Source organism: Neoarius graeffei, chromosome 12 (genome assembly GCF_027579695.1).
Source record: "Neoarius graeffei isolate fNeoGra1 chromosome 12, fNeoGra1.pri, whole genome shotgun sequence".
NCBI lineage: Eukaryota > Metazoa > Chordata > Actinopteri > Siluriformes > Ariidae > Neoarius > Neoarius graeffei.
Genome location: NC_083580.1, coordinates 46,401,308 through 46,410,445, shown reverse-complemented (window position 1 = coordinate 46,410,445; position 9,138 = coordinate 46,401,308). Strand labels below are relative to the sequence as shown.

Genomic DNA, 9,138 nt, shown 5'->3' with positions numbered 1-9,138 from the left:
CAAAGAGAGGCAAGATGATCCGGACTGAAGGGATTGACCTACCAGAGGGCAACATAGGTGATATCCAAGACAGCTACAAGTACCTTGGCATCCCACAGGCTAATGGAAACCATGAAGAGGCCACAAGGAAGTCAACCACAGCCAAATACCTCCAGAGAGTAAGATTGCATGGAGGGTTCCACCCCAAGTCCAGCACCCTGAGACTATACACTAAGCGGAAAGAGGGAGGCCGAGGGCTAGTGAGCGTCAAGACCACGGTCCAGGATGAAACATCGAAAATCCGAGAATACATCAGAAAGATGGCCCCAAAGGATGAACTGCTAAGTGAATGTCTCAGGCAGCAGAACCCTGATGAGAGTGCAGAGGAGGAGGAGGAACAGACAACCTGGAGAGACAAACCCCTACATGGCATGTACCACCGTCAGATAGAGGAAGTGGCTGATATCAAGAAATCCTACCAGTGGCTGGATAATGCAGGACTGACAGACAGCACAGAGGCACTAATCATGGCAGCGCAAGAACAGGCCATAAGCACAAGAGCCATAGAGGCCAGGATGTACCAGAGTAGATCAGACCCAAGATGCAGACTGTGCAAAGAAGCCCCTGAAACAGTCCAGCACATAGTAGCAGGATGTAAGATGCTAGCTGGATCAGCGTACATGGAGAGGCACAACCAAGTGGCTGGGATAGTATACAGGAACATTTGCAACCAGTATGGAATAGAAGTACCCAAGTCCCAATGGGCCATACCACAGAAGGTGGCTGAGAACAACAGGGCCAAGATTCTGTGGGACTTCAGCTTCCAGACTGACAAACAGATCCTGGCTAACCAACCGGACATAGTGGTGGTGGACAAAGAGCAGAAGAGGGTGGTGGTGATAGATGTGGCGATCCCAGCTGACGCCAACATCAGGAAGAAGGAGCATGAGAAACTTGAGAAGTATCAAGGGTTGAAAGAGCAGCTGGAACGGATGTGGAAGGTCAAGGGTTGCGTGGTCCCCGTGGTAGTGGGGGCACTTGGGGCAGTAACCCCCAAACTGGGAGAGTGGCTCCAGCAAATCCCAGGAACAACATCTGAAGCCTCAGTCCAGAAGAGCGCAGTCCTAGGAACATCGAAGATACTGCGCAGAACCCTCAAACTCCCAGGCCTCTGGTAGAGGACCCGAGCTTGAGGATGACATGGATACCACCCCCCCGCCGGGGGTGAGAAGGAGATTTATATATAAATAATTTATATATAAATAATTTTTATATATATATGTATGTGTGTATATGTATGTGTGTATATGTGTGTGTGTGTATATATATGTGTGTGTGTGTGTGTGTGTGTATATATATATATATATATATATATATATATATATATATATATATATATATATATATATATATATATATATATACACTCACCGGCCACTTTATTAGGTACACCATGCTAGTAACGGGTTGGACCCCCTTTTGCCTTCAGAACTGCCTCAATTCTTCGTGGCATAGATTCAACAAGGTGCTGGAAGCATTCCTCAGAGAGTTTGGTCCATATTGACATGATGGCATCACACAGTTGGCGCAGATTTGTCGGCTGCACATCCATGATGCGAATCTCCCGTTCCACCACATCCCAAAGATGCTCTATTGGATTGAGATCTGGTGACTGTGGAGGCCATTTGAGTACAGTGAACTCATTGTCATGTTCAAGAAACCAGTCTGAGATGATTCCAGCTTTATGACATGGCGCATTATCCTGCTGAAAGTAGCCATCAGAAGTTGGGTACATTGTGGTCATAAAGGGATGGACATGGTCAGCAACAATACTCAGGTAGGCTGTGGCGTTGCAACGATGCTCAATTGGTACCAAGGGGCCCAAAGAGTGCCAAGAAAATATTCCCCACACCATTACACCACCACCACCAGCCTGAACCGTTGATACAAGGCAGGATGGATCCATGCTTTCATGTTGTTGACGCCAAATTCTGACCCTACCATTCGAATGTCGCAGCAGAAATCGAGACTCATCAGACCAGGCAACGTTTTTCCAATCTTCTATTGTCCAATTTCGATGAGCTTGTGCAAATTGTAGCTTCAGTTTCCTGTTCTTAGCTGAAAGGAGTGGCACCCGGCGTGGTCTTCTGTTGCTGTAGCCCATCTGCCTCAAAGTTCGACGTACTGTGCGTTCAGAGATGCTCTTCTGCCTACCTTGGTTGTAACGGGTGGTTATTTGAGTCACTGTTGCCTTTCTATCAGCTCGAACCAGTCTGGCCATTCTCCTCTGACCTCTGGCATCAACAAGGCATTTCCGCCCACAGAACTGCCGCTCACTGGATATTTTTTCTTTTTCGGACCATTCTCTGTAAACCCTAGAGATGGTTGTGCGTGAAAATCCCAGTAGATCAGCAGTTTCTGAAATACTCAGACCAGCCCTTCTGGCACCAACAACCATGCCACGTTCAAAGTCACTCAAATCACCTTTCTTCCCCATACTGATGCTCGGTTTGAACTGCAGGAGATTGTCTTGACCATGTCTACATGCCTAAATGCACTGAGTTGCCGCCATGTGATTGGCTGATTAGAAATTAAGTGTTAACGAGCAGTTGGACAGGTGTACCTAATAAAGTGGCCGGTGAGTGTGTGTGTATATATATATATATATATATATATATATATATATATATATATATATATATATATATATATATATATATATATTTTAGTGTGTGTGTGTATATATAATGTATATATAATTTCTTTTTTTGAGGGGCGGGCTTTTTATTTATAAAAAGGCCATATTGCCCAGCTCTAGTCCAAGGACATGACTTTTAAAGTGGTGTGATTACTTGGCAAAGAATTATCCATTGCCAGATGTCCACAAGTGCTGGTGATGGGTGCTTCCCCCCCCCCCCACACACACACAGACTTACATGGATGGTCTGTGCTGGCTACTTGATCCCTGGGGGGTGACTGTGTTCGTGATTTTATATGGCCTCTACTGCCCACAATTTGCTGCAAATCCAGTTCCTTCCACCATGAAGTCATCTTCAGTTTGGGTCTAGCATGACCAGAAGGGACACATTTGAGCAATTCTCGTGCTCTGATTGGCAGTCAGACCATATGACCACACCATAGTGTATGTGGTTAGAGCCAGGCAGCATACTACAGAGAGTAACTGAAGGCCAGGCACACAGGCATCTGAATGGAAATTTCATACGTCCTTTGAGTATTTTACAGGGATATGGTTAGTAACTTATTAGCTGAGAATGCACTAGGAGGCATGCAAGTTTCAATTTTCTTGGAAGGCATGCCCCCAGACCCTCCCCCCAGCGTTGGCGTGCCTTAGGTGTGCCATGGTGGCTTTGCAGCTGCGAATTCCAGAAACCCCTACTACTTGGGGTGGATTTTTTTTTTTTTAATTAAAAAAAAAAAAACTTGTCCTCCAGAAAATCTGAAGCATGTTTGGCTCTACAGCAATAGTGTTCTGTTTGTAAAATTTATAGTGAAAGCAGCAGCCTGTAACTCTGACTGTATGGACGTGCTATCAGTTAATTGATCGGAGACTTGCTGCTGAACTGCTGTTAAATTGACAGGTTTCGGTTGTGCAGTATTATGACTTTAAATGCCTCATTCATTGGTATAAAGACGTACTGAAACCATGTATTCACTTATTTCCTGTCCTCAGTCTCATGCACCTTTTCCACACAATGTACACAAAGTTCTTTCTCACTACAAGTAGGCATTTGGGTCATTTTTAAAATTGATGCTCAGCGTCCATTCCAAATCAAGCATAGCTTCATTTTTTAAATATTGCATATAAATGTTCATTTTATGCATTTAAAGAAGTCTCCAACATGAGGATATGGTGAGCTTCTCCCAGGAACCCTTGGGTTTTGGAATGAATGGGGGGACAAAAAACGCAGACAATTGCAGTTTAGCTATGGTAACACCATCCATACGTTTAGCCTTCAGCAGTGGAACTGTGGATCCAGTGTACTGGTTTCATAGCCATAATGTATGTATATCTTGCTATGGCAAAGCTAAATAAACTAAAATATTAAGGCTGTGTAATGTTTTCCTTAGCTGTAATTGTTTAGGCAGAAGAAGGTGCCATAACGTACAATAGCAGGAGTGAGTGGGACTTTACCTGAGGTGGAAGTAAAGGCCAATTTATACTTGTCAAATCTATGCTGTGGATTACAGGATAGCCACATGCCCCACACCATAGCCTGACATGCATCTCCCTAGAAGTGTAACTACATGTCTGTGTTGCCATGACTGCACCAGCTGTGTTTGGTCAGCACCTGGAGCGATAGCATAGCATTTCTGGAGTGGTTATTTTTTATTTTTTTTTTTTTCTGAAAATCAGAAATATGTCATGTGGTTTATTTTTATATATGTAATATAAAATTTATATAGAAATAACTGATTAGTGTTGATATGAATATCTTGACACATCCACAACTTTAGTTTTGAACCAGTTTGACATGTGCCCAGTCAGCAGGAAAACAGGGCACTTAAAGAATGAGGTTGAGCCTATAGTGGAGGAAATAATGGAAGAATTGTTCAAATGATACAAGCATGAAACTTGGCATAAACATTCACATTGAGGTACTCTTCAAATTTTTCTGATGAGTCAAGTGAAAATCCAAGATGGCCACCAAATTTCTAGCCAAAACTCAATTTTTCCCCATCTCTAAAGATTATTGATGGATTTGAGTGAATACTGCGTATGTTAATTTTATTGGAATCCTTAACCTGATTTTTGCCATTATTACTTGAGACCTTTTTGTATCTCTAAAATTGTGTAAGTATTCATGGCATACCACTTTTTCAGCATAAATTAACATTTTTCTCTAGCAGGACAGTACAAAATTTCATGTGCAGTAATAAACCAAATTAATAGTTGCCATTAAAATTGGGCAACAAATTCCAGGCTCCATTTTCATTTTAACATAATGAAGATTAAATCTTATGTACAGGACAATAAATTTATTGAACGGAAACTTGTAATATACACTTCTGCTTATGGCATTTGGACAGTCTTGCTGTTCAGTCACTGACTAGTTACATGACTCATCTTTTGCTATATATATATTTTTTAAATATAAACAAAGTAAAACAACTTTCATATGTCAAATTTAGATTTTTGCCATTGCTGAGGCAGCCATCTTTTGATTTTTGCTTGGCTCATCAGCTAATTTTGAAGAGTACCCTAATATGAATGTTCTTGCTAAGTCTTATGCTTCTATCATTTGAATAATTCTCAATCAGCAGTTAGCTCTACTACTAGCCAGAGCATGAACAAACCCAACACCTGGCTTGAGTAATGAGAACCAATGGTGTGATGGAAATGGTGAGTTGTTCCTGCATTACAGGGTTGGGGAAGTCATGCAGCAGCTATCATCTGGAAGGTCTGAGTAGAGTGACTTTTTTATTATTGTATTAGTTTACTAACTGTAGGATTTATATATTGTAAGTCACTTTGGACAAAAGCGTCTGCTAAATACTATAACCATAAGCACCTAGATCTAGTCTAATAGAACGCTACCAACCTACTATACAGTGTCACTTGGCTCAAGAAGCAAAAACTAAGTCAGGGAAGCATCAGCTAACTGTTAATGCAGATGCAAATGCTGTCAAACTTTGGAAACTTGCTATACTTGAATATTCCTTGTTTATGTATCTGTCCAAACTTTCTTAACTACACTGAACATTCCAGATACTGGATGGTATTGGTAGGCATCTGTTTTACACTGGTACTTCAGCACTGGTCACTCTTGGATTCTCTTGGCTACCGAGGCTACATGCACTTAGTCACTTTGAATAAAAACCTTAGCTAAATGACTGAATAATGTACAATAAACAATTACATGACATGAATTCTGTCATGATTCCAGTACAAAATGCAGTGGCTGGTGGACAGTAATCATACAGATGAGCAGCGTATAGTGCTCAACATTGAGTGTTTGTGCTCAAAACAGGTTCCATTTGTAAAATCTTTAAGCTTTCATGAGTTGTTTGTGCACCTGACAACAGCACATGTTGAACCAGAAAAAGACATAACTTGAAGCCATTATCCTCTGACTAAAACATGGTTGTTGTAGCCAGCTCCATTTGGCGCCCTCAGCCTCAGATGCTTGGATAAACCAGAACTCGAACTGGCATCTGGGAGAGGTGGGTGTCATGGCAACCCCATTGTCTCCTGCAGGAAGGTCATGGATGTGCACGCATTATGTATACATACTGTGTGCGTGTTTAAAAAAAAAAATTAGTTTATACATTTCTACCTTCACTGGATATGAGCAATCACACTGATTGGCTACCCTCCTACTAGGTCATCAGCTCATACTCTGCAAGTAGAGAAAAAACAATGGCAGAGCATGTTGCTGAACCAAGGGTGCAGTAAAAACTACTCAAACCCCAAAAATCAAGTACTTAAACAAATGGCTGAGTATACAGTTGTTGGTTCCCCCCCCCCAAAAAAAAAAATGTGGCAACAAAAACATGGAATAAAAGTATAATAGGCAGAACACATCGTTCCCCCCCCCCCCCCCCCCCCCCCAAACTACCCAAACTATTAGTGGCTTTTTTAATTGCTGCCATCATTTTTGCCAGTTTGTTTACCTTCTAAGTGGAAATTGTCACATTTTGTATCAGGTTATCAAATTTGCAACAAAAAATGCTCTGTTGCTCAAAATCCAGTGACTGACTAGAATAGTTATTCCACTCAATCTCTTCGTACATGGCTTATAGAAATAGATTATGCGTGTCTCTCTATAGTGGCTGTAGACTTGACCCAGTTTAAAGGACATGGGACATGGATTTTTTTCTGGGTATAATTATGTATAAAGGACATAAGAAATGCCATCTAAATCACTGCAGGGCGTCAAATGTGAAAATCATTATTATTCAACTTTTTTATACATCAGCGTAAAACAATGATTCGTTAATTAGCTAAGCGGTCACTTGACCCGTGACGTCACAAACTTTTCAAGGAGCCAGCGCTTGGGTATCTAATGTAAACAGGTTACTGAAATGGACACCATTGACAGTGACATTCCTGATGTTTCCCAGAGATGTGAAGTTAGACCCTATCAATTCGAACCGATAGCTGGAAATTCACATAAACATGGATCTTGTCTTTACTCTGAGGGGTCAGATGATTCTGAGAGTGAGGGTTCATTCAATCCCCATGAAACTGAAAGCAGTCGGCTCGATAACGCATCCTGGTAAGTTAAAAACAATTCTGCTCAAAGGCTAATGATCTGTTGAAAGAAGTATTATTTTTGTATCATACATTGAAAGTTCATCATAGATCTAGCTAAAGTCTGTTGCAAGCTAGGTTTTTTTTGGCTGATATTTTTCAAGATTGAGATACAATGCTTCCAGAGTCTGAGATGAAAACATTCAAAATGGTGAAGCGAGTCAGAATTATGATCAATAATTGATACACCCAAAATTATAATACTAATCCTTACCGCATGAGGCCCATGGTAAAACCACACTTCCAGGAGGGGCTGCCGTCTGCCTCCCAAGCCGGCCGAGAGCGCTCCTCGTCGGGCACGGCCAGGCGGGCGAATGCCCTGGTCCATCCGCCCTGTCTTAAAAAAATAATAATAATGGTACAACTCCGAGTGAAGGTATCAATGTGCTGTCGAAGCGCGCGGAAGGTGTTAGTACGCCTGTCATAGTGCGGGCTTTCCATAGCATAGAAAATCGCCACGTTTCAATTTGTGTAACTGAACTTTGTTTCATGTCACTGGTCATATAAATCTATGTAAACAGGAAAAACGTGGAAGAGTTTGGTCGCATCTAACTACAGCCCCAAAAAATACCATTGGCCATGCTGAGCCTAGCTACATTGCTAACAGGAGTAACAGTGCGTCTGACTGACTGGGAGGTCGCAATACACCATGATGTTCAATGTACATTAAACAGTCTAAAAGCGAAACAATTTTCTTGTCATCCAAGACACAAACTATTTTGTCGCATTCGTCATCACGATTCACACTTCTCCATATTCATCAGCCCGCTTGTGCTGTACCCGAAAGTTTTTGTGACGTATGATCACGTGACAGCGGCTCTTCCGGTTGTAAAATATGCATATCGGAGCTCGAGCAGAAATGCCATATCACGAATGTAACAATTTTGCTGAATTTAATAGATAATTTTGTATTTGTTGATGCAATTATTTCATATTTTTACTGGAAAGAAACTGATATAGCGTGCATTCATGTTTCATGTCCCATGTCCTTTAAGCCTGTGGTTTTGTCTTGTTCCTGAGAGTGCAATGAGACATTTGGTTTCAAGCTGCTCATACTGCTGAATACGGACTAGATAAAACACTTCAAAAATGCCTTTAGTGAAAATTCACTTGCTTTTATAATTAATCACGAGGGTTCTTCCCCCTAATCAGTTTTTCAAAACTTTGTCCATGTTTTATTATTCCTACAGTGGGACAGGGAGCTTGCATGCTGTGCTTCCATGTGTAAAATCTGTAAATTCTTGTATTTCATGTGACAATGGTTCCTAGAGATGTGCACTTTTGTGCAAGTATAAAGTTTTTTTCCTTGCCTGAGCATCTTGCACTAGTGGAGACTTGAATCATGGAGATTTGAATCAGAAATATAAATTGGCCTAAACAGTTGGCTAATTCTATGAAAGCACAATGGATCTAAAATGAGAGCTGTTGACTGTACAAATGGGCTTAATAAGAAATCAGAGCATTTTTTTTAATAACTGCTTCAAGAAGAAATGGAGGTAATGCTAATCAGCTATTTCTTGATAGCTGGAAAAAGGCCTTTCATTTTTAAGAAAAGGAATGTTTTTGGTTAATGGGCCACTATTTTAATCCAACCTTTAAATGTGGGTAAATATTGTTCATTTAAGAAAAAACCCTCTGTTGGACCCCCATTACAGAAACTTGCCCACATGTAAATGTTGTGAAAAGTTGAAAATGGCTTGTCTATTTGCAAGTTGTCACTTTGCTTCATATCTGACATTTTTCATGTCTCAGGCTCCAGACCCTGATGACCCTGAGGATTTCCCTGCACTGGGCTGATGTGGCTGTTGGATCTGGTCATTACTGAGCCATCGAATGACTCCTGGGCCTCTAACAGCACTTGAAGTTGTGAAGAAAGCAAGGGGGGT

The 9,138-nt window shown here is 41.3% G+C and overlaps 1 protein-coding gene across 1 annotated transcript in view; it reads left to right on the top strand.

Annotated features, from left to right (window-relative positions):
• The window catches only part of zgc:103482 (intracellular hyaluronan-binding protein 4), a 55,343-nt gene extending 46,294 nt beyond the window's left edge, over positions 1–9,049 (top strand). Inside the window, exon 8 of the mRNA XM_060934868.1 lies at positions 9,005–9,049. Within this exon, the coding sequence (XP_060790851.1) occupies positions 9,005–9,049 (45 nt within the window). The remainder of the gene's footprint in view (positions 1–9,004) is intronic.
• The last annotated feature ends 89 nt before the right edge of the window (positions 9,050–9,138 follow it).